This window comes from Hemitrygon akajei, chromosome 6, assembly GCF_048418815.1.
Source record: "Hemitrygon akajei chromosome 6, sHemAka1.3, whole genome shotgun sequence".
Taxonomy (NCBI): Eukaryota; Metazoa; Chordata; class Chondrichthyes; order Myliobatiformes; family Dasyatidae; genus Hemitrygon; species Hemitrygon akajei.
In genome coordinates, this window is record NC_133129.1 from 94,010,988 (window position 1) to 94,033,591 (window position 22,604).

Sequence of the window (22,604 nt, forward strand, 5' to 3'; positions counted from 1 at the left end):
AATCGATGTTCATGCCATCAGACGGGAGGCTTCCCAGTTGAAATGCAAGGTGTTGCTTCTTATCACAGCAGTCGAGGAGGTCATGGACAGCAATGTCGGATTTGGAATGGGAAGTGGATTTGAAATTGGTGACTACCAGGAGATTCAGTGGAATTGAAATAGCTGGCTACAGTGAGATCCTTACAGTCAAGCAGAGTATGTGCAGGGCAATGCAATGTGTTCTGTCATGCTCCTGACATATACTATGTAGATACAAAAGGCTTCAGGAAATCAGAAGGGGGCTCATTTGCCACAAGATACCCAGCTTGTGTATATCCACTCTGGTACCAATAGTACTTATGTGACTGCTCCATTTCAGCTTCTACTTATAATAACCATCCATATTTGATAGTTCCTTACCACACCTTGGCTGAAAAAGAGGAGGGAAGAACTTCAAGCCAGACTGAAACCTGGGGAATGAAACTTCCTCTACCCAGCATCTTGTTAACAAATGTACAGTCACTGAAGAATAAGACTAAGGATCCAAGGGCCAAATTGCTATATCAGAGGCAAATGAAAAACTACTGTGTTCTGTGTTTCACGGAGACACAGCTCACTCTGGACTCGCCGGATATGGGCTTCGCAACAGAGTGAATGGACCGGACTGCTGATATGGAGAAGGCTGAAGCTGGAGGTCCGTGTTTCATGACAAACTCTTTGTTGTGCTCCGATGCAGTGGCCTTGTCCCACTCTTGTACCCCTGACCTGGACCATCTAATGATTAAGTGCTGACTGCTCTACCTACCGAGAGAAGTCTCTGTGATCCTGACCACAGTTTACATGCCACCACAGGTAGATGTTATGCACGTTCAGGATATATTAAGTGCAGCAATTAGCAAGCAAGAAACAGCCTACCATGACACCTTTCAAATAGTAGTCGGAGACTTCAATCGTGCTTGTTTGGTGAAAACTTTGCCCAGTTATCATCAACATATCACCTGCAGCACTAGGGGTTCCAACACACTCAACCACTGTTACACTACAATTAGGACTATCCACGCCTAGACCATATTTCAGGAAGTCTTATCATTTGGCTATCCACCTCCTACCTACTTACAGGCAGAAGCAAAAGACCAAGACTGCAGCGGTAAGGACAACGAAATGGTAGTGTAGAAGGCTGTGTTGCAGGTACTGGATTGGTTTGAGTCGGTAGACTGGGCCATTCAGAGGATCTGAACAAGTACACTACAGTTGTCATGGACTTTATAAAAACATTCGAAGTTGTGTGTGTCCCCACAAAATCATTCAGAGCCTTCCCGAACCAGAAGCCCTGGTTGAACGATGAGATCCGCAATCTGCTGAGGGTCAGATCAGTGGCATTCAGGTCTGGGGACCAAGTTGAATACAAGATGTCCAGGTACGATTTCCAGAAAGCCATCTCATGTGCTATCACACCCTACAAAGTGAAACCAGCCGACATGACAATAAAGTTTTGCTCCAAGGTGACCTCAGTGTTTGTTGTGTTTGTTTTGACCAACAAGTGATGGAAGCACCTTCATGAACTCCCACAGCCCTGTGCTGATCAACAGGCTCGTGTGTTCACCAAGATCTTTAACATTCCGCTTTGGCAGTCTGAGGTACCACATGCTTCAAGCTGTACCAGTGCCTTGGAAGAACATGGTAATTTGCCTCAATGACTATCTTCTAGTAGCACTTACATCCACTGTGATGAAGTGCTTTGAGAGGTGGGTGATGAAACATATGAACTCCCACCTAAGTGACTTGGATCCACTCCAATTTGCCTACTGTCACAACAGGTCAACAGCTGATGTCATTTCAATGACTCTCCACTCAATGTTGGAACATCCGGACAGCGAAAATGCCTACATCAGGATGCTTTTCATTTACTACAACTTGGCATTCAATACTATCTTCCCTTCTAAACTAATCAATAAGCTTCAAGTCTCAGGCCTCAATATCTCCTTGTGCAACTGGATCCTCAATTTCCTCACTTACAGATGTAAAGCCCTGATAAAGGTGTCACTGTTAACGTTCTAGAATATTTCATGTAATGGTCTTTCTGTAGAAGCAGTATTCAGATTATGGTTAGCAATAAAGGGTGCTTCGGAATGTGAGCCATCCAATCAGGAGAGAAGGCAGGGGGAGCAGGGTTTTTTTGAGCCTGACACCACAGCTTCTGGACCATTGCTTCTGTGTTAGCACTCACAATCATCCCATTCTCCCGATTTCTTGTCCCTGTGATCTATTGTCTCGCACATACCTATTAACACTCCATACCACCACCAGCTCTTCCATATACTAGATCAGCCCTAACGCAGTGCTTTGTCATGAAACGTCAACAATTCTTTCCCTCCCACAGATGCTACTCAACCTATTGAGTTCTTCCAGCAGATTGCTCATCAGTGATGGTGATGTGAAATACTTGTGGGACGTTAACATAAAGGCGCATTCATTAATAAATCCATTTGGAAATTCAGGAGAAGACTCTTCGCTTTACCCCACCACTGAGCAGATATACATGAAATGTTGTCGCAGTAAAGTAGCGTCCATCATCAGAGACCCCCACCACCCAGGACAGGAGTCACAGGCCTCACACCACCAGGTTCAGGAACAGTTACTACCCCTCAACCATCAGGTCCTTGACTCAAAGGAGATAACTTACACAACTTCACTTGCCCTGTCATTAAAATGCTCCTACAACCTCACTTTCAAGGACTCGTCATCTCCTGTTCTTGATATTTATTACTTATTTATTATTATTATTATTTCTTTTTGTATTTGCACAATTTGTTGTCTTTTGTACTCTGGTTGAATGTCCAAGTTGGTGTGGTCTTTTATTGATTCTGTTATGGTTATTTTTCAAAAGATTTATTGAGTATGCTTGCAAGAAAATGACTCTCAGGGTTGTATATGGCAACATATATGTATTTTGATAATATATTTACTTTGAACTTTGATAATGTATAATTCACTCCCTTAGGGACTGATTTATTTGTATGGAGGAAACAATAAACATAATGAAAATGCTGACAATATGCTGAGATGCAAAGGATAGGAGGAGTGAAGGGTTTAAACAATAGGACAGAGAGGCTGAGCTGAATGGTCTGTTCCTGAGCATGTGTGATGATTAGCACAATCGGGACCCACCTCTTGTAAACAATCTTCAGGTCCTTCCACTCTAGAAAGCTGCACATCTTGGGCTTGCGGCCGAGCACGATCTGCATCAGCTCTCTCCCGAGCTTCTTCTTCTCCTTCTCTGACATGGCAATGTACCACTTCTGCAGCCTCAGCTTGCCCTGCCGGCTGAACAGCAGCATGAAGCGCATCTGTGGATCCAGAGCAGAGAGAGAGAGGTGGTGAGCCAGTGGCGGACTCGAAGGTTAACCGAGAATGGGTGGGTAGAGTTAGTTCTCATTTCAAGTTTGAGTTCTGTTTAAACACATATACACACACACACACACAGAGGCAATGAAAATCTTACTTGCAGTAACAGCATCACAACAACATATGCCCTTGAATGGAAAATCCTACAAAAGTAGTGGATATGGCCCAGTCCATCATGAGTAAGACACTCCCAACCATTGAGCCATCTAAGTGAAATGCTATTGCAGGAAAACAGCATCCATCATGAGGGCCTCCACTGCCACCCAGAACATGATCTCTTCTTGTTGCTGCCATCAGGAAGGTAGTACAGAAACCTCAGGACTCACACCACCAGGTTCAGGAAGAGTTACTATCCCTCAACCATCAGGCTCTTGAACCAAAAAGGGGACAACTTCACTTGCCCAATCATTGACATTCTCCCACAACCAATGGATTCACTTTCAAGGATTATTCATCTCATGTTCTTGACATTTATTGCTTGCTTATTTATTACTTATTTAATTATTATCATTATTTCTTTGTTTTGTATTTGCACAATTTGTTGTCTTCTGCTCGCTGGTTGAACACCCAAGTTGGGCGGACTTTCTTTGATGTTATGGTTATTATTTTATGGATTTACTTAATATGCCCACAAGAAAATTAATCTCAGATTTGTACTGGTGACATATATGTACTTTGATGATAAATTTACTTTGAACTTTGAACATAACTATGCTTCTTATAAGATCATGTGACAGCATTCAGAAGGAAAACATAAACAGTATTTTTTTTTACAAGATGGATCACAATTAGAACAAAATAAATCCAGTTGAATCCAAAGTGATCAAAATGGTCACAGTATTGTTAAGTTGTGGTGTTTAAGGTTGTGCTAGTTGGTTCAAGAACCTAAATTTGTTTAATTGTTTAGAGATGCAGGCGCAGAACAGGCCCTTCCAGCCTAATAAGCCGCACCACACAGCAACCCACCGATTTAACACTAGCCTAGTCACAGGACACTTTACAACGACCAATAAACCTAGTAAAAAGTCTTTGGAGGGTGGAAGGAAACCAGAGCACTGAGAGGAAACCCGCGCAATCACGAGGAGAACGTACTAACTTCTCGTAGAGAGCGCTCAGAATTAAACTCCAAACGCCGAGCTATAATAGCGTCATGCTAACCGCTATGCTACTGTAGTGAATGGAAGTAGCTGTTCTTGAACCTGGTGGTGTGGGACTTCAGGCTTTTGAACCTCTGCCCAATTTCCATGGGCCCCGCTGGCCTTGTGCCTGTATTAGTCATCTTATTTAGAGTCGTTAAGCCCTTGTGCTTTCTGCTTAAGGTTGTCAATTAGCACCTATAGTTGTGTGTGTGTGTGTGTGCGCGCACGCGTCCTCCTCTTTCTCTTTCTGTGTCTGTGTGTGCGCGCACGTTTCAAGAATGATTTGTCTTGTGGTGTCATTCGATCAAACCACCAATGTTCAGTTGGAATTCTGATGAATAAACTCTTGTTTCTGTCTCAACAGGGGAGCTTGTTGTTCCTCTACACAGTTCAGTCGTCTGTCAGCGCACACCAAAAAGATCACATGGCCCAGCTGCTGGCGATCTTTGATGATGGATATCAAGTGACTCGGCCAATATTTATCCCTCAGGCTGGGCTACTAAACACATGTAATGAGCTTTTTGTAAAATTCAAAAATGAAACCAACATTTTATTGTATTGAAATACTGCGTGGAATAGGCCCTTCCAGCCCTGAGCTGCACTGCCCAGCAACCACTGATTTAATCCTAGGCGAATCACAGGACAATTTACAATGATCAATTAACCTACCAACCAGTATGTCTTTAACTTTGGGAGAAAATAGGAGCACTGAAAGGAAACCCATGTGGTCACGGGGAGAATGTACAAACTCCTTACAGACAGCAGAGGGAATTGAACCCAGATCACTGGTACTTTAAAGTGTTGTGCTAACCACTGTGATGCCGTGCCAACCCATTGGCAGACTTTTGCCCCTCGGGTTGGGTAGACTAGAACTAGAGGTCATAAGTTTAGGGTGAAAGGTGAAATACTTAGTTGTCAGATCGGGGTTCGATTCCTGCCACTGTCTGTAAGGAGTTTTTGCATGTTCTCCCCGTGACCACATCCATTTTGCTTCCAAAGATATATGTGATAGAGTCAGTGAGTTTTGGGCATGCTATGCTGGCACTGGAAGCATGGTGACACTTGTGGGCTGCCCAACACAATCTTCACTGATTTGATTTCACACCAAATGTCACATTTAAGATGATACATCATAAGCTATAGGAGCAGAATTAAGTCATCTGCCCATTTCATTGATTTTCCATCTCAGCCCCAATCTCCTGCCTTCTCCCCATATTCTTTCATGCCCTGACTAATCAAGATTCTATTAATTCTTCAATATATCCAATGACTCAGCTTCCATAGCTGCCGTCTGTGGTAACAAATTCCACGGATTCACCTTTCTCTAGCAAAAGAAATTCCTCCCCATCTCTGTTCTAAAAGGACACCTCTCTATTCTAAGGCTGGGTCCTCTGGTCTTGGACTCCCCTCCACCATAAGAAACGTGCTTGCCACATCTACTCTGTCGACTGTATTTGGCTGTATGTTTAGATGCACATGTGACAAATAAAGCTAATCTTTCTCTTTAGGCGTGTTACCTTTGTTTTCCTTCCCTGGGAGTGTTTACAAAACACTGCATGAAGTAGCTCTGGTCACAGCACAACAGAATGGAAGTGAGAGCACTGCAGAGAGGGCAGAGGGATTCTCCAGGAGAGGATTCAGAGCACTTTAGTTAAGGGGAGATATTTGATAGGCTGTGCTTGTTTTCCCTGGAGCAAAAGAGACCATGGGACAGGGATTCCCTTATTTATGCCATTAACCAATACCATTAAACAAGGGGTCCATGGACCTCAGGGTGGGTCCCCTGCTATGTGGCAACCTTGACATATATAATTATGAGAAGCATAGATAGGATCATTATCATTATGAGCCGTGCCATATGAAGTGGGCAATCATGGTCTTTCAATGATTATAACTGTTCTGGCAAATTTTTCTACAGAAATGGTTTGCCATTGCCGCCTTCTGGGCAGTGTCTTTACAAGACGGGTGACCCCAGCCATCATCAATACTCTTCAGAGATTGCTTGGTGTTAGCAGGGCTTGTGATATGTACCAACTGCTCATACGACCATCCACCACCTGCTCCCGTGGCTTCACATGACCCTGACCGGCGCAGGAGGGTGGTGGGGGAGCTGGTTACACCTTACCCAAGGATGACCTACACATTAGTGGAGGGAAAGAGCGCTTTACACCACAATCACATTTGGTAGAAGCATATCTCCACACCGCCACAACACTGGTAGGATAGTCAGTCAAAATCTCTTTCTTAGAATTAAGGTATCGAAAGCAAGAAGGTATAGGTTTAAGCTGAGAAGGAGTTTTTAAAAAGGGAAATCTGAGGGCAAAGCTTTTCCACATAGTGAGTGGTTAATACCTAAAGATGATGGAATCAGATACACAAACTATGCTTTGGAGTCATGGCGAGAGACACTTAAATAGGTAAGCTGCAGAAGGATATCATCTAAATGCAGGTATATGGGATTAGTACAGATGGAGGTCTTGTTTAAAATTGTATTCCAGTTCTTACTTAGAGCGAGACTTTCATCTTTAAGTTCTTATTTTCTAAATTTGGCACAAACTAGATGGGACAAAGGGGCTGTTTATGTGCTGTAGTGCTCTATGACCCTATGGCAAAGAGGTCAGTAGGTATACTGTGGACCAAAGGGACTGTGGATGCACTGTATGACTGTGACACTTCGATCAGGATGTATTCCTGATAGTCAGTGTTTACAGGATGCTGCAGAGGGAGCTTCATGTTTTTGACGTTAATAATAACATAAGGTACCGTACGTTAAAGACAAGACAATCTCAAAGGTCCTTAACAGAGTCAAATTCATGTCTATTCGCAAGGCTGATCACAGAGGAAATATTAACTCACTGTATAATTATTTACTGTTGCAAGTAAAAGTCTTAGAAGTTGTGCTGGGAACAGATCATCAGAAAATCATCCCTGTCCTCCAGGATTTACTGAATCAGTGATGGAATCTGTTCTGGGAAGCTAATATGTAACTCACTCCGATTGCCACTTTTATAACCTGCAGCGGATGGAAAACAATTGGACCTCAGGTGATGGTTATTCAGCCCATCAAGTCTATGCCAGCCCCTAGCAGAGAAATATGTCCTATTTTACCTCCCTGTTTCTCACATCAACCTGCCCCCTTTCCCCACCCCCCTCACCTGGTTTCAACCATCACCTACCAGCTTCTCACAGCAACCCCCACCCCTTCCCCTCACCTGGTCTCATCTGTCACCCACCAGCTTCTCACAGCAATCGCCCCCTTCCCACCCACAGACCGATCACCCACCAGACTTTCACAGCAAACCCCGTCCCCTTCCTCACCCGTTGCAATGAGGAAGTGAGAACGTGAGGAAGGGGACGGGGGTTGCTGTGAGAAGCTGGTAGGTGATGGTTGAAACCAGGTGAGGGGGGTGAGTTACATATTAGCTTCCCAGAACAGATTCCATCACTGATTCAGTAAATCCTGGAGGACAGGGATGATTTTCTGATTATCTGTTCCCAGCACAACTTCTAAGACTTTTACTTGCAACAGTAAATAATCCCTCCCCTTCCCACCCACTCACCTAGTCTTACCACCAACTTACACAAAATGCTGGTGGAACACAGCAGGCCAGGCAGCATCTATAGGCAGAAGCACTGTCGATGTTTCGGGCTGAGACCCTTCGTCAGGACGGCCCGAAACGTCGACAGCGCTTCTTCCTATAGATGCTGCCTGGCCTGCTGCATTCCACCAGCATTTTGTGTGTGTTGTTTGAATTTCCAGCATCTGCAGATTTCCTCGTGTTTACCACCAACTTATCACCTACCAGTTTCTCACATGAAGACCCCCAACTCCCCTCCCAACTAGTCTCACCCATCACTGGCCAGCTTCTCCTCTCCTCCCACCTTCTTGCTCTGGCTTCTGCTCCCTTCCATTCCAGTCTTGATGAAAGCTCTCAGCACAAAACTGTTTATTCCCCTCCATAGATGCTGCCTGACCTGCTGATTTCCTCCAGCATTTTTCTACGAGCTGCTCTGTAAATTATTCTCTTTTTAAGATTGTCTAATTTGCTTTCAAGTCTCTCATTCCATTTCCCTCCCTCCTACAGGCTGTGAATTCCAGTTCATATCATGCCTTGGTATAGAACAAAGTTTTCCTCACATCCTCTTGTATTTTTTGCACTGAATTTTAAATCTGTGCCCCTGGGCTCTCTAACCATCTGCTAATGGCAACGACTGCAAACCAGTCATATGCACCAAATCTCCTCTCAACCTTCATTTTTATTTTACAAAAATACATTTATTACAAATACTAACCACTACAGTATTCCTTTGCCTCAAAGAGATTGGTACAGCAGGGCAAGGTAATTAGAAACACAAGTCCGACTTAAGATGGCGCTGGTGAATCTCAGTGATTTCTGTCTGGTGAGCGGTGAAAACAACTAATCACTCTTTTTCTGGCAAACGATCATCACAAGCGATAGCCTGTAACTTCCATTTCAACTTAGAGGCAATCTGATGTGGCAGAACCGTGGCGAGGCAAGCTTGTTGCCAAGAGAGAGGAAGGCCCCACCCACTCACCAAGTTTCACTTATCACCCACCAGCTTCTCACAGCAAACTCCCACCCCTCCCTTTGCCACCCACTCACCCAACTGATTTAAGCGCCGGGCCAAATCAGAAAGGTTGGTTGCATGCTGAATCAAAGCAGCAGGGTCCAGGCCCCAGAGCGCATCAAAGCGACTGAACCCGATGTTTGGATGACGACTTAGGCACCGGGTCACATTGAAAAGGTCAAGGTGTTGGGCCCAAGGCGAGGGATGGGCCGGTTCAGCACACTGCTCCGCTCTGTGCTTGGGTTTGGGGACAGACTCTTTCTGGATTTCAGTTCAGAATGATATTTGCTTAGATTTATTGGTTTTTTTTCCTCTGCACATTGGGTGTATTGATGGACTTTCTTTTTAATGGGTTCTTTTGGGTTTCGTTGTTCGTTGTTTGGTGACTGCCTGTAAGGAGACAAATCTGAAGGTTGTATTATGTATACATACTTTGATAATAAATGTATTTTGAACTTGCCACATCATTGATAATGCAACTTATTTCACTGTATCAGTCAGGTTCCTATCTCTGGTTGGGGAGGGAGGGAGAAAAATAATTTTAAAAAATCAAGCTTCATGGCACACCTTACTAATGATGTCACATTGTAGTGAAATTTAAATGACCTGTAACACCATTTTCAAAGATTTACGGACCTCTATGCCACACTTTCACTGCACTACCTCAGTACCCCACTATTCACTGTGAAAGACCCACCCTGATGTGCCCACCTAAAGTGCAACACCTTACACTTGTCTGCATTAAATTCCACCTGCCATTTCTTCAGCCCATTTTCTCCAGCCAATCCAGATCCTGCTACAAGCTTTGATAGCATTCTTTGCTGTCCACCATGCCCCCGATCTTAGTGTCACCTGTAAATTTGCTGATCCAGTTTGCGACATTGTTATAGAATACTACAGCACAGAAACAGGCCTGTTGCTGGGCCAAATTGCTGTTCTCCCTAGTCCCATTGACCTGCAGCTGGACCACAGCCCTCTTATATATGTAATTATTCAACATTCTCTTAAACAATTAATCTTGCATCCACCATTTTGCTTGCAGTTTGTTCCACACTCACACTACTCTCTGATTAAAATCCACCCCCCAGGATCTTAAGTATTTCACCTTTCACCCTAAGCTTATGACCTCTAGTTCTAGTCTCACCCAACCTGAGGGGCAAAAGTCTGCCTGCATTCACCCTATCAAAACTCGTCACATTTTTATACACCTCTATCAAATCTCCCTTCATTCTCCTACACTCCAAGGAATAAACACCTAACATTTTCAACCACTGCCTACAACTCATGTCCTCAAATCCCAGCAACGTCCATGTGAATTTTCTCTGTACTCTTTCAATCTTTTTGATATCTTTTCTACAGGTAGGTAACTAGAAATACACAAATATTCAAAATTTGGCCTCATCAACATCTTATACTACTTCAACACAACATCCCAACTCCATTACTCAATATTTTGATTTATGAAGGCAAATATGCCAAAAGTTCTCTTTATGACACTATCTACATGTCACGCCACTTTCAAAGAATTATGGATCTTTATTCCATGACCCTCTGTTCTACTGCACTCCTCAGTACCCTAGTATTCACTGTGTAAGTCCTACCCTGGATTTTCCTCCCAAAATGCAACACCTCGCACTTGTCTGCATTAAATTCGATCTGCCATTTTTCAGCTCATTTTTCCAGCTGGTCCAGATCCTGCTTAAGCTTTGACAGCCTTCCTCATTGTCCACTACCCCCCAAATCTTGATGTCATCTGCAAATTTGCTGATTCACTTTACCAGGTTATCACTTAAATCATTGATATATATATATATAGTTATATATATAAAACAAAAAAAAAACAATGGAACAACATTAGCTATTCTTCAGTCTTCTGGCACCTCTCCAATTGACTAAGAACGTTGTAAATAGCTCTGCCAAAGCCTCTGAAATTTCTGCACTAGCCTCCCACAAAGTCCAAGGAAACACTTTGTCAGTCTCTGAGGCCTTATCCACCCTAATTTCAAAGTTTAAAGCAAATTTATTATCAAAGCACATATGTGTCACCATATACAACCCTGAGATTCATTTTCTTGTGGTCTTTCACAGTAAATACAAGAAACACAGTAGAATCAATTAAAGATCACACCCAACAGGATGGACAAACAACCAATACAGAAAAGTCAACAAACTGTGCAAATCCAAAATCACAGAAAACTAATAAATAATAACAAATAAACAATAAATATCAAGAACATGAGATGAAGAGACCTTGAAAGTGAATCCATAGGTTCCAGAAACTGCTCAGTGATGGGGCAAGTGAAGGTATCTCCTCTGGTTCAAGAGCATGATGGATTGAGGGGTAGTAACTGTTCTTGAACCCGATGGAGAGAGTCCTGAGGCTCCTGTAGTTTCCTCCCAATGGCAGCAGCAAGAAGAGTGCATGGTTTGGATGGTGGGGGTCCTTGATGATGCATTTTGCTCTCCTGGGATACCCTCTGTGCAGATGTGATCAATGGTGAGGAGAGCTTTATCTGTGATGGACTGGGCTGTATCCACTACTTTATTTGAAAGATTTTCATTCAATGACTTTGGCGTTTCCAAACCAGGACATGATACAACCAGTCAATATACCACACATCTATAGATGTTTGTCAAAGTTCTAAATAATATACCAAATTTTCGCAAATTTTGAAGAAAGTAGAGGTGCTCCTGTGCTTTCTTTGTAATGGCACTTACTATATGTGCTGGACCCAGGTCAGATCCTCTGAAATTATAACACCAAGGAATTTAAAGTTGCTGACCCTCTCCACCTCTGATTCCCCAATGCAGACTGGTTCATGGACCTTTGGTTTCCTCCTCCTGAAGTCAATATTCAGCTCCTTGGGCTTGTTGACATTGACTGAAAGGTTGTTTATTTTGGTACCACTCAGCCAGATTTTCAACTCCCTCCTATATGCTGATTCATCACCACCTTTGATTCAGCCAGTGACAGTAGAGTCACCTGCAAACTTAAATATGGCATTGGAGCTGTGCTTAGCCTCACTGTCATAAGTACAAAGTAAATAGAGCAGGGGGCTAAGCACACAGTCATGTGGTGCACCTGTGCTGAGGAAGGTTGTGGAGGAGATGCTGATTGTGGTCTGTAAGGAAGGAAATGGAGGATCCAGTTGCTTAAGAAGGTATTGAAGCTTATTGATTTGAGGGGATGATGGTACTGAATACCGAGCTGTAGTCGATAAAGAACATCCCGTCCAGATGTTCCAGGGTTGAGTTAAGAGCCTATGAAATTGCATCTCCTGAGGACCTGTTGTGTTGGTAGCCAAATGAGAGCAGATTCAAGTTGCTTCTCATGCAGGGGTTGATATGTTTCATCACTAACCTTTCAAAGCATTTCATTACAGTGGATGTAAGTGCTACTGGAGGATAGTCATTGAGGGAGGCTACCACATTTTTCTGCTTGAAGCCTGCTTGATGCAGGTGGGTACCTCAGACTGCCAAAGCAAGAGGTTAAGGATCTCAGTGAACACTCCAGCCAGTTGATCAGCACAGGTCATGGTACTTGGCCAGGTACCCCATCTGGGCCAGGTGCTTTCCATGGGTTTACCACGGAAAGATGCTCTCACATCGACCTCAGAGACTGGAACTGGAGTCATCGGGGGCTGTGGCAGTTCTATGTTTTGACTGTCAAAGTGAGCATTAAAGGCATTGAACTCATCTGGGAGTGAAACCTTGCTTTTACTTACGCATGTTATTTGGTTTCACTTTGGAGCAGGTGATAGCATTCAAACCCTGCCACAGCCATCTGGCATCAGTGATTCAAGTTTGATCTGGAATTGCCACTTTGCATATGACATGGCTTTCTAAGATCATACCTCGACCTCTTGTATTTTACTTGGTTGCCAAGACAAAAACTACTGACCTGGCCCTCAGTAGATCGTGGATCACATGGTTCTCCAATGGATTTTGGTTGGGGGCAACTATGAATGATTTTGTGGGGACACACTTGACAACAACTGATTTTCTAAAGTCTGTGTCAAACATGATGTATTCATTCAGATCCTCTGCTGAGTCCTGAACACGGCCCATTCCACCAACTCAACGCAATCCCTTACCTACTCCTCTGCCTCTCACAACCACTCTTTGTAGTCCTTACCTCTACTGTCTTGCTCTTTAGCCTCTGCTTGTGTACAGGTGGATCATATATCCCAAAAAGCAGTCTTGGCATTTCTAATCACAGTGTAACAATAGCTGAGTGCGTTGGGACCCCTGGTGCTGCTGGTGATAAGTTGATGATTGAGCTTGGTTGAGATTTCTCCAAACAAACCTGATTGAATTCCCCGATCATGATTTGAAAGGTGTTGGTGTACGCTGTTTCTAATTTGCTAATCACTGTACTCAATATATGAAGCACTTGCATTACATTTGCCTTTGGTGGTAGTAAACTGTGGTCAGGATCATGAAGGAGAATTCTCTTGGTAAGTATAATGGTCAGCACTTAATCATTAGATGGCTGGGTTGAGCTGTTCTTCAATCTTGGCAATTCACTTGCAAATGATTCATCACCATACAAGAAGACATTATCAGTTTGCTGTTAATTTGTGGTGTGTCCTCTGAATGCTTAGCCTTTATATATGTATAAATCAGCTGATTGGTCATCATTATGGAAACTCAATTGTGATGTAGGGAGCAGATCACATCGCTGATTGGTTGCATGGCAAACTCTGTGCCTTGTGGTCTGGAATTTTGCCTGCATTGGCTCATAAATAGGACCGAGGTCTACTTGTCTGTTTACAGAGTTGTCCGTGGAAAACTATGCTTCTAAGAATTCTGCTGCATGTCGCATGTTTGCTTGCGCCATAACTTTCACTGATGCCCAGTCAAATTTGTGCCCCTCTCAATCTTCAAGCATTGAGACGAGAGAGTTGGTCATGCCACTTTATAGCCAGTTGATGCTCATGGATTCCAGGTTGGGGGAGCAAGAATGCAACAGGACCGCTGTGTCTCGGCACCACAAACAGTTTATCATGGCTTCTCCAAATCAGCAGTCCAGTCCATCCTGTCTATCGATAAGCTCTTGAGTCTGATCACTGAATATATCGTGTCTGGAGTGAACTATGTTTCCACAAAACTCAGAGCATAGCAATGCCCCATTCCCCTCCAATAAAGCAATTTTGCCCTCAGGTCCCCAATCTCGTTCTCCAGTGAGTTTGTTAACAAGATACTGGGTAGGGGAAGTTTCAAATCCTGGTGTTTTAGTCTGTCTTGAAGTCCTTCCCTCCTCCCTCTCTTTTCTGCCTCGGCAATGTACCTTTCTCCACTAAAATATGCTGTACTTGCATACTTGTGAGTTAAGTCTGCCAAGTCCTTCAAAAGATCATGAAATTGCTAATTCATTAACTAACGTAGTTCGAAATAGTCTTAAAGGGAAATTACAGGCTGCAGATTGCAGTGAGAGTAGTTCAGAAGTACATTTAGATGTTACAATTTGCCTTGAGATAGCAAGCACCTCCTCTTTTGTAATCTAGATATGATCCATGACCTCACAATTGCTTTGCCTCAGTTCTATAGACTGTGTCCATCTCCCAAGTAAATACAAATGCAAAATAAATCCACTTAACATCTCTGCTGTCTCTTTTGACTCTATACGTAAACGAGCACACTGATCTTCAAGTGGACCAATGTTGTCCCTTAGTATCCTCTTGCTCTTAGTATATCTGTAGAAGCCCTTGAATTCTCCATCTTGTCTGCCAGAGCAATCTCATGCCTTCCTTTAGTTCTCCTGATTTCCTTATTAAGTGCTCTCTTGCACTTCCTATACTCAAGTACCTTATTTGTTCCTGCCTGCCTATAACTTGTATGCACTTCCTTCTTAACCAAGGTCTCAATTTTTCTTGAAAATCAAGATTTCCTAATCTATTACCTTTCATTTCAACAGGAGCATACAAACTCTGTACTCTCAATATTTCACTTCTGAAGGCCTCCCACGCACCAAACATTCCTTTGCATCTCTACTCGTCTACTCTATCCAGGCCTTTTAGTATCCAGTAGGTTTCAATGAGACCTGCCCTCTTTCTTCGAACTCCAGTGAGTACAGACCCAAAACCATCAAATACTTCCTATACATTAAACCTTTCATCCCCAGGATCATTCTTGCAAACCCTCTCCAGGCCCACTCCAACATCAGTATAACCTTCCTTAGACAAGGGGCCCAAAACTGCTCATAATATTCCAAATGTGGACTGACCAATTGCTTATAGAGTCAGCATTACATCTTGCTCAATACACACAAAATACTGGAGGAAACAGCAGGTTGGGCAGCATCTATGGAAATGAATGAACAGTTGATCGATGAAGTATCTTGGCCCAAAACGTTGTCTGCTTATTCATGTCCATTGATGCTGCCTGACCTGCTGAATTCATCCACCATTTTGTGTGTGCTGCTCTGGATTTCCAGCATCGGTGACTTGCTCATGTTTATATCTTGCTCTGATATTCTAGCTCTGTCAAAATGAATGGAGAGGCTGAAGAAGTGGAGGCTTCATTCAATTTCTAGCTGACTATCCAAAATAAGCTAAGCCATCTCAAATTTGTTTTGCTTTGCTCCATTGCTTTGCAAGTGGAGGTACCGATTGTACTGTTTCTGAGAATTGGCAAACGCTCAGTGATCACCTTATTAGGTATAGGAGTGGAACCAGGAGTGGTCTTCTGCTGTTGTAGCCCATCCACTTCAAGATTCAAAGTGTTGTGTGTTCAGAGATACGCGACTGCACTTTGCTGTTGTAACGCATGGTTATTTAAGTCACTGTCGCCTTCCTGTCAACTTAAACAGTTTGGCTATTCTTTTATGACCTCTCTAATTAACAAGGTGGTTTTGCTCACAGAACTGCCACCAACTAGATGTCTCTTGTTTCTTGCACCATTCTCTGTAAACACTAGAGCAGGGGATTTATGCCATAGACCCTTACCATTAACCGAGTAGTCTGTGGACCCCAGATTGGGAATCTCTGCTCTAGAGACTGTTATGCATGAAAATCACATTTTTCTCATAGAGGGATTAGAAGTGGAGAGAGTGAGCAATTTCAAGTTTCTGGGTGACAATATGTCTGAGGATCTCAGTTGGACCCAACATATCAATGCAAATACAAAGAAGGTTAAGCAGCGGCTATATTTTATTGAGTTTGAGGAGATTTGCAAATTTCTACAGATGTACCATGGGCAGCATTCTAATTGGCTGCATCACAGTCTGGAATAGGTGGTGGGGGGAGGATTGCTACTGCACAGGATTGTTGTAAACTGCAGAAAGAGTTGTGAACTTAGCCAGCTCCATCATGGGCACTAGAATCCAGGTCATCTTCAAGGAGCAATACCTCAGAAAGAACCCCCATTATTAAGAACCATCACCCCCATCACCCAGGACGTGCCCTCTTCTCATTACTACCATCAGGAAGGTGGTACAGGAGCCTGAAGGCACACACTCAATGATTCAGGAAAAGCTTCTTCCATCTGATTTTTGAATGGACATTGAAACCATGAACACTACCCCACAGATTCCTTTTTGCACTACTTAATCCAACTATTTAATATACACTGTATCTACTTACTATAATTCAGTTTTCCTTGTTCTGTACTACTGCTGCAAAGTTAACAAATCTTACAGCATATGCCATTGATATTAAATCTGATACTGACAATCAAAACATTGGTAACAAGATGGAAAAGTCAGAACTTTAAGTGCAATATACTCCACAGAGACAATCACCTCCAAAGTAACCTGATTCTTACAGTGACCTTCCCCAAGATGAAAGGAACATGATCAAGGACTCTTGGTTTTGTAACATCCATCCATCTCCTGCGTCAGTGTTGAAAATTTGGTCAGTATCATGAACAAGGGTACCAACATTAACAAGCAGATGCACTGGCAATCCTGTGTTTTTATAAAGTATTATTGCCTCCACAGGACTATACAGTACTGTGCAAAACTCTTTGGCACATATATATAGCTAGAGTGCCTAAGACTTCTGCACCGTACTGTATTTGTCAACCTGGGGCAGAGAGTGAGTTTGTAAATTTGGTGGGAGCAAAGGATGTGGGAATGGTAGGACTGAAGTGCTGCGGGAAGTGTGTGGGACAGGTGACAGAGAAAGAGTGCTGGGGTGGGTGGTGGGGGGGTGGGTAATATGGATGCAGTCAAGGTCAGTTTATTGATCAATACCAAAAGTCTCTCTGGTGTTTCCCACTTCCTCCCCACTCCCTTCCCCTTTTCTCAACAATGATTCCCCTCAACCTGCCCCTGCCCACTCTCAGTCCACGATAGCTATATATATGAGCCTGAGACTTTTGCATTGTACTGTATATCGAAACATGCTGGCAATCTATGCTGATTTTTAAAAGCTTTGCAATCCTCCGGCTTCTCACTACTTTTTTTTTAACAATTATTGTATGCCCACTCTTTTGTTTTTATGCTTTCTTTGAATTCCCCTGTCAGCCACTGTTGCCTCAACCTCTCTTTAGAATGCTTCTTCTTCTGTTTTGGGATGAACCAATCCCGAGTCTTCCAAAGTGCTCCCAAACACACCAGCCATTGTTGATCTGCTGTCATCCCTGCTAGTATCCCCTTCCAATTAGCTTTGACCAGCTCCTCTTTCATGTATCTATTGTTATATTTACTGGACTATATTACCAAGACCATTTTATTTTATCTTCTCTCTTTCAAATGTCAGGGTAAATTCTATCGTATTATTTTCTAAATGGAGAGAAAATTCAAAAATCTGAAGTGTGAAGGGACTTGGGAGCCCTTGTGCAGTATTCCCTAAAGGTTATTTTGCAGGTTGAGTCGGTGGTGAGGAAGGCAGCTACAACACCTGATCCTGCATTTGCAAGTTCCACTCAGATTCTTCTTAAATATTTCATCTTTCACCCTGAACCTAATCTCACAAACCTGAGGAGAGAAAGCCTACATACATCCATCCTACCATTCGTCGTTATCATGTGCTGTCATAAGGCGTAGGCGACCATGAAGTTAGTTAGTTAGTTTGTTTGTTTGTTTACTTACTTGCTTACAGAACTGGTTTGTGATTGCCTTCTTCTGAGCAGTGATTTTACAAGACAGGTGAACCCAGCCATTATCAATACTCTTCAGAGATTGCCTGGTGTCAGATGTCACATAAGCAGGACTTGTGATATGCACCAGCTGCTCATACAACCATCCACCACCTGCTCCCATGGCTTCATGTCACCATGACTGAGGGGCTAAGCAGGTGCTACACCTTGCCCAAGGGCATCCTGCAGGCTAGCAGAGGGAAGGAGCACCTTACGCCTCCTTTAGTGAAGATACATCTCCACCCAGCCACCCAATCTTACTAATTAACTACTTTGTAAAAAACCTTATATATTCTTACTTGTTAGTCACTTGTGCCCTCTTGCCCAAACCTCTTAAGCAAAAGCCTCAATGTACTTGTGTGTGTGTGCGTGTCTGCCCTTAACTCCTGGTGGAGTCGTCGGGGCACCGTCATGACAAGCTTAATGCACTGATCTTATTGGTGATTGCTCATCATACAGCATGTCTTGGGCACCTGAAACCTGGTGGAGCCCATCCCTCTCCAGATTTTCGGAGCCGGCTGGATTCGAACTCAGGAGCCTTTGGTCCGAAGTCCAGCGCTGATGTCACTATGCCACCAGCCGGCCCAAAAACCTGGACTTATGTAGTGAAATTTTCAATATGGACTTCAGTATTTTGGTACATCCACAATAATAAACTAACTCCAATTCAAACATTTTTGTTTTTCTTTTTTGCAGTTGAAGATTTAAGTGTTTGAAAATTATATGCAATTAAATGAAGCATCGTCAACTCAAAGTATTGTAGTAAATGATTCATTGCAACCATTGAAACTGTATTGAGTTACCACTGATCTTAAGGGGATACACTGAGACACACACAAAATGCTGGAGGAATTCAGCAGGCCAAGCAACATCTATGGAGAAGAGTAAACAGTCAATATTTCAGGCTGAGACACTTCATCAGGACTGGAAAGGAAGGGGAGAAGTCAGAGTAAGAAGGTGAGAGAGGGGAGGAAGAAGTACAAGGTGGCTGGTGAGAGGTGAAACTGGGAGAAGAGGAGGGGGTGAAGTAAAGAGCTGAGAAGTTGATTGGTGAAAGAGATAAACAGCTTGGGAGGGGTGAGAAGGTAGGCCATACAGAAGGTGTTGCCCCTCCAATCTGAGTGTGGCCTCATTGCAACATTAGAAAGGCCATGGATGGGCATGTCGATATGGAAATGGGAATGGGAAGTGGAATTGAAATAGGTGGCCACAGAGAGATCCTGCTTTTTTTCTGGTGGAAATGTGATGTACTTTGGAGGCCTCTTCTCCCAAGAGTGTCTCGAGTACGATGTTGGCTTGGGTGCTGAATAAAGACTTGTATATCACCAACTTCAGTCTCCTGGTGACTTCGTTCAGTCACAACACACACCTGCCCCGACCAGGACCACATTCCTCTATGTCTTTTCCAACTCATTCTCTGTTCAAATGCCTCCTAAACCCACTAATTGTACCTGATTCCATCACCTCCACTGGCAATGTTTTCCAGATATCAACCCCTCACAGTGCAAAAGAACTTATATCCTCAAATCTCCAATAAAACTCTCTTCCCTCTCCTTAAACTGATATGAAAACACCAATGACCAGGAATGGAAAAGACTGTAGAAAGTAGTGGATAGAGCCCAGTCTATCAGAGGCAAAGCTCTCTCAACCATTGAATCCACTTACATGAAGCACCGCAACAAGAAAGCAGTGTTCACTAAAGACCCCCACCATACCCTCTTCTTTCTGCTACAATAGGGCAGGAGGTGTAGAAACCTGAGGTCCCACACAGCAAGTTCAGGTGCAGTTATTACCCAAAAGCCATCAGGCTCCTGAACTGCCTGAATAACTTCAATTTGATTCAGATTGCTGTTGCTTGCTTCCTTTGTTTGTGTGATTTGTGTCTTTTTCCTCCTCTGCACATTGGGTGTTGGTCATTCTTTTATAAATTGGGTTCATTTGGGTTTATTGCCTTGGGGCTGACTGTAGCAGACAAATTTCAAGGTTATGTAATGTATACATACTTTGATAATATAAGTGCTTTGAATCTTTCAAAGATGTAGGAGTAGAATTAGGCCAATTGGCACATTGAGTCTGCTCCACCATTTCATCATGGCTGATCCAATTTTCCTCTCAGCCCCAATCTCCTGCCTTTTCCTCAAATGCCTTCATGCCTCTGCCTTACATACACATGAAAACAGCTTCCACAGCTGCCTGTAGCAAAGAATTCCACAAATTCACCACTCTCTAGCGAAAGAAATTGTCCCATGTCTTCATTTTTTTTCTTGCTATCAGGGGTACTTATTGTAGTTTAAATGGCTGTGGTGTGTTCTTCATGCTGGATGGCAGAGTCCTGGGAGCCCCAGAATCTCCTGGGGAACTACATCTGCGTAAAATACATCCAGCTGCAGCTCCTTGCACACCATGTTCGGGATCTGGAACAGCAGCTGGATGACCTATGGCTTCTACAGGAGTGTGAGGAGATCATCAATCAGAGTTACAGGGAAATAGTCAGCCTTCAGTTGCAGGAGGTGGGTAGCTGGGTGACTGGCAGAAGGAATGGGAAGGTGAATAGGCCGTTAGAGCAGAGCATCCCTGTGACCATTCCCCTCAATAACAACTATACCATTTTAGATACTGTACTGTTCTGGGGGATGACGTCCCAGAGTTCAGGTTACTGGCACTGAGCATGGGTCTGTCTGTATTGCAGAGGGAAAGAGGGAGAAGACGGGAGCAGTAGTGATAGGGAACTCAATACTCAGGGGAACAGACAGGAGAATCTGCAGACGTGAATGGGACATGCAGATGGTATGTTGCCAAAGTCAGGGATGTCTTGGATCACGTCCACAACATTTTATAGCAGCCAGATGTCTTGATACACATTGGTACCAATGACATAGGAAGGAAAAGCAAAGAGGTCCTGGCGAGAGAATTTAGAAAGCTAGGCAGAAAGCTGAGAAGCAGAACTTCCAGGGTAGTAATTTCTGGATTGCTACCTGTGCCACATGCCAGTAAGGGTAGAAACAGGACGATTTGGCAGATAAATGCATGGCTGAGAAGCTGATGCAAAGTGCAGGGCTTCAGGCTCTTGGATCGTTGGGATCTCTTCTGGGGGAGGTATGACCCATAGAAAAGGGACGAGTTGCACCTGAATCTGAGGGGGACCTTTATTCTCATGGGAAAGTTTGTTAGAACAGTTGGGGAGGGTTTAAACTAATTTGGCAAGGGGATGGGAACCAGAGTGAAGGGACACAGGATAGGATGTATGATTTTTTTTAAAAAGCAAGGATAGCATGCAGTCAGACTGTCAGGAAGGGCATGTAGATGATAGGACAAAATTGCAGCTAGTAGGTGAATATCAGGGCATTAGGGATACAGAATCAAAAAGGGTAGCAAATACAGAACTGAAAGTGTTATATCTCAATGCATGGAGTAAAAGAAATAAGATGGATGATCTTGTTGCACTTTTACAGATTGTTGGATATGATGTTGTGGCCATCACTGAATTGTGGCTGAAGGATGGTTGTAGTTGGGAGCTGAATGTCCAAGTTTACACATTGTATCAGAGGGATAGGAAGGTAGGCAAAAGGGATGCCATAGCTCTGCCAGTGAAGAATGGCATCAAACCATCAGAAATATGTGACATAGTATCAGAAGATAAAGGACCCTGATGGCAGTCATATACAGGCCTCCAAACAGTAGCTGGGATGCAGACTACAGAATACAACTGGAAATAGAAAAGGCGTGTCAAAAGGGAATGTTATGATAGTCATGGGAGACTTTAACATGCAGGATGATAATGGATATCAAGAGAGCGAATTTGTAGAATGCCTTTGAGATGCCTTTTTATAGCAGCTTGTCATTGACCCTACTAGGGGATCAGCTATACTGGACTGCTTGTTACATAAAGAACCAGAGGAAGCTTAAGGTATAGGAAACCTTAGGAGACAGTAATCACAATATGATTGAGTTCAATTTGAAATTTGATAGTGAGAAAGTCTCATGTAACAGTAAGTGGATTAAAGGAAATTACAGTAGTATGAGAGAGGAGTTGGCCAAAGTAAATTGTAAAACAATGCTGGCAGGGATGACAGCAGGGCAGCAATGGCCTGAGTTTCTGGGGAAAAAATGAAGAAGAGAAGACATAGAAGCAGACTTAGCCCACCTGGCCCATTGAGTCTGCTCTGCCATTCAATCATGGCTGATCCTTTTTTTTCTTCTCCTCAACCCCCAGGAACTTCTCCCCATAACCTTTGATGCCAAGTTAAATCAAGAATCAATCTCTACCTTAAATACACCCAACAATCTGGCCTTCACAGCTGCATGTGGCAACAAATTCCACAAATTCACCACCCTTTGGCGAAAGAAATTTCTCAACATCTCTGTTTTGAAAGGGTACCCCTCTATCCTGAGGCTGTACCCTCTTGTCCT

At 43.4% G+C, this 22,604-nt stretch overlaps 1 protein-coding gene across 1 annotated transcript in view; it reads right to left on the reverse strand.

Moving 5' to 3' along the window:
* The window catches only part of LOC140729292 (AP-1 complex subunit sigma-1A), a 105,204-nt gene that overhangs the window by 41,700 nt on the left and 40,900 nt on the right, over positions 1-22,604 (reverse strand). The window contains exon 2 of the mRNA XM_073048897.1: positions 3,148-3,326. Coding sequence (XP_072904998.1) covers positions 3,148-3,326 — 179 coding nt within the window. The remainder of the gene's footprint in view (positions 1-3,147; positions 3,327-22,604) is intronic.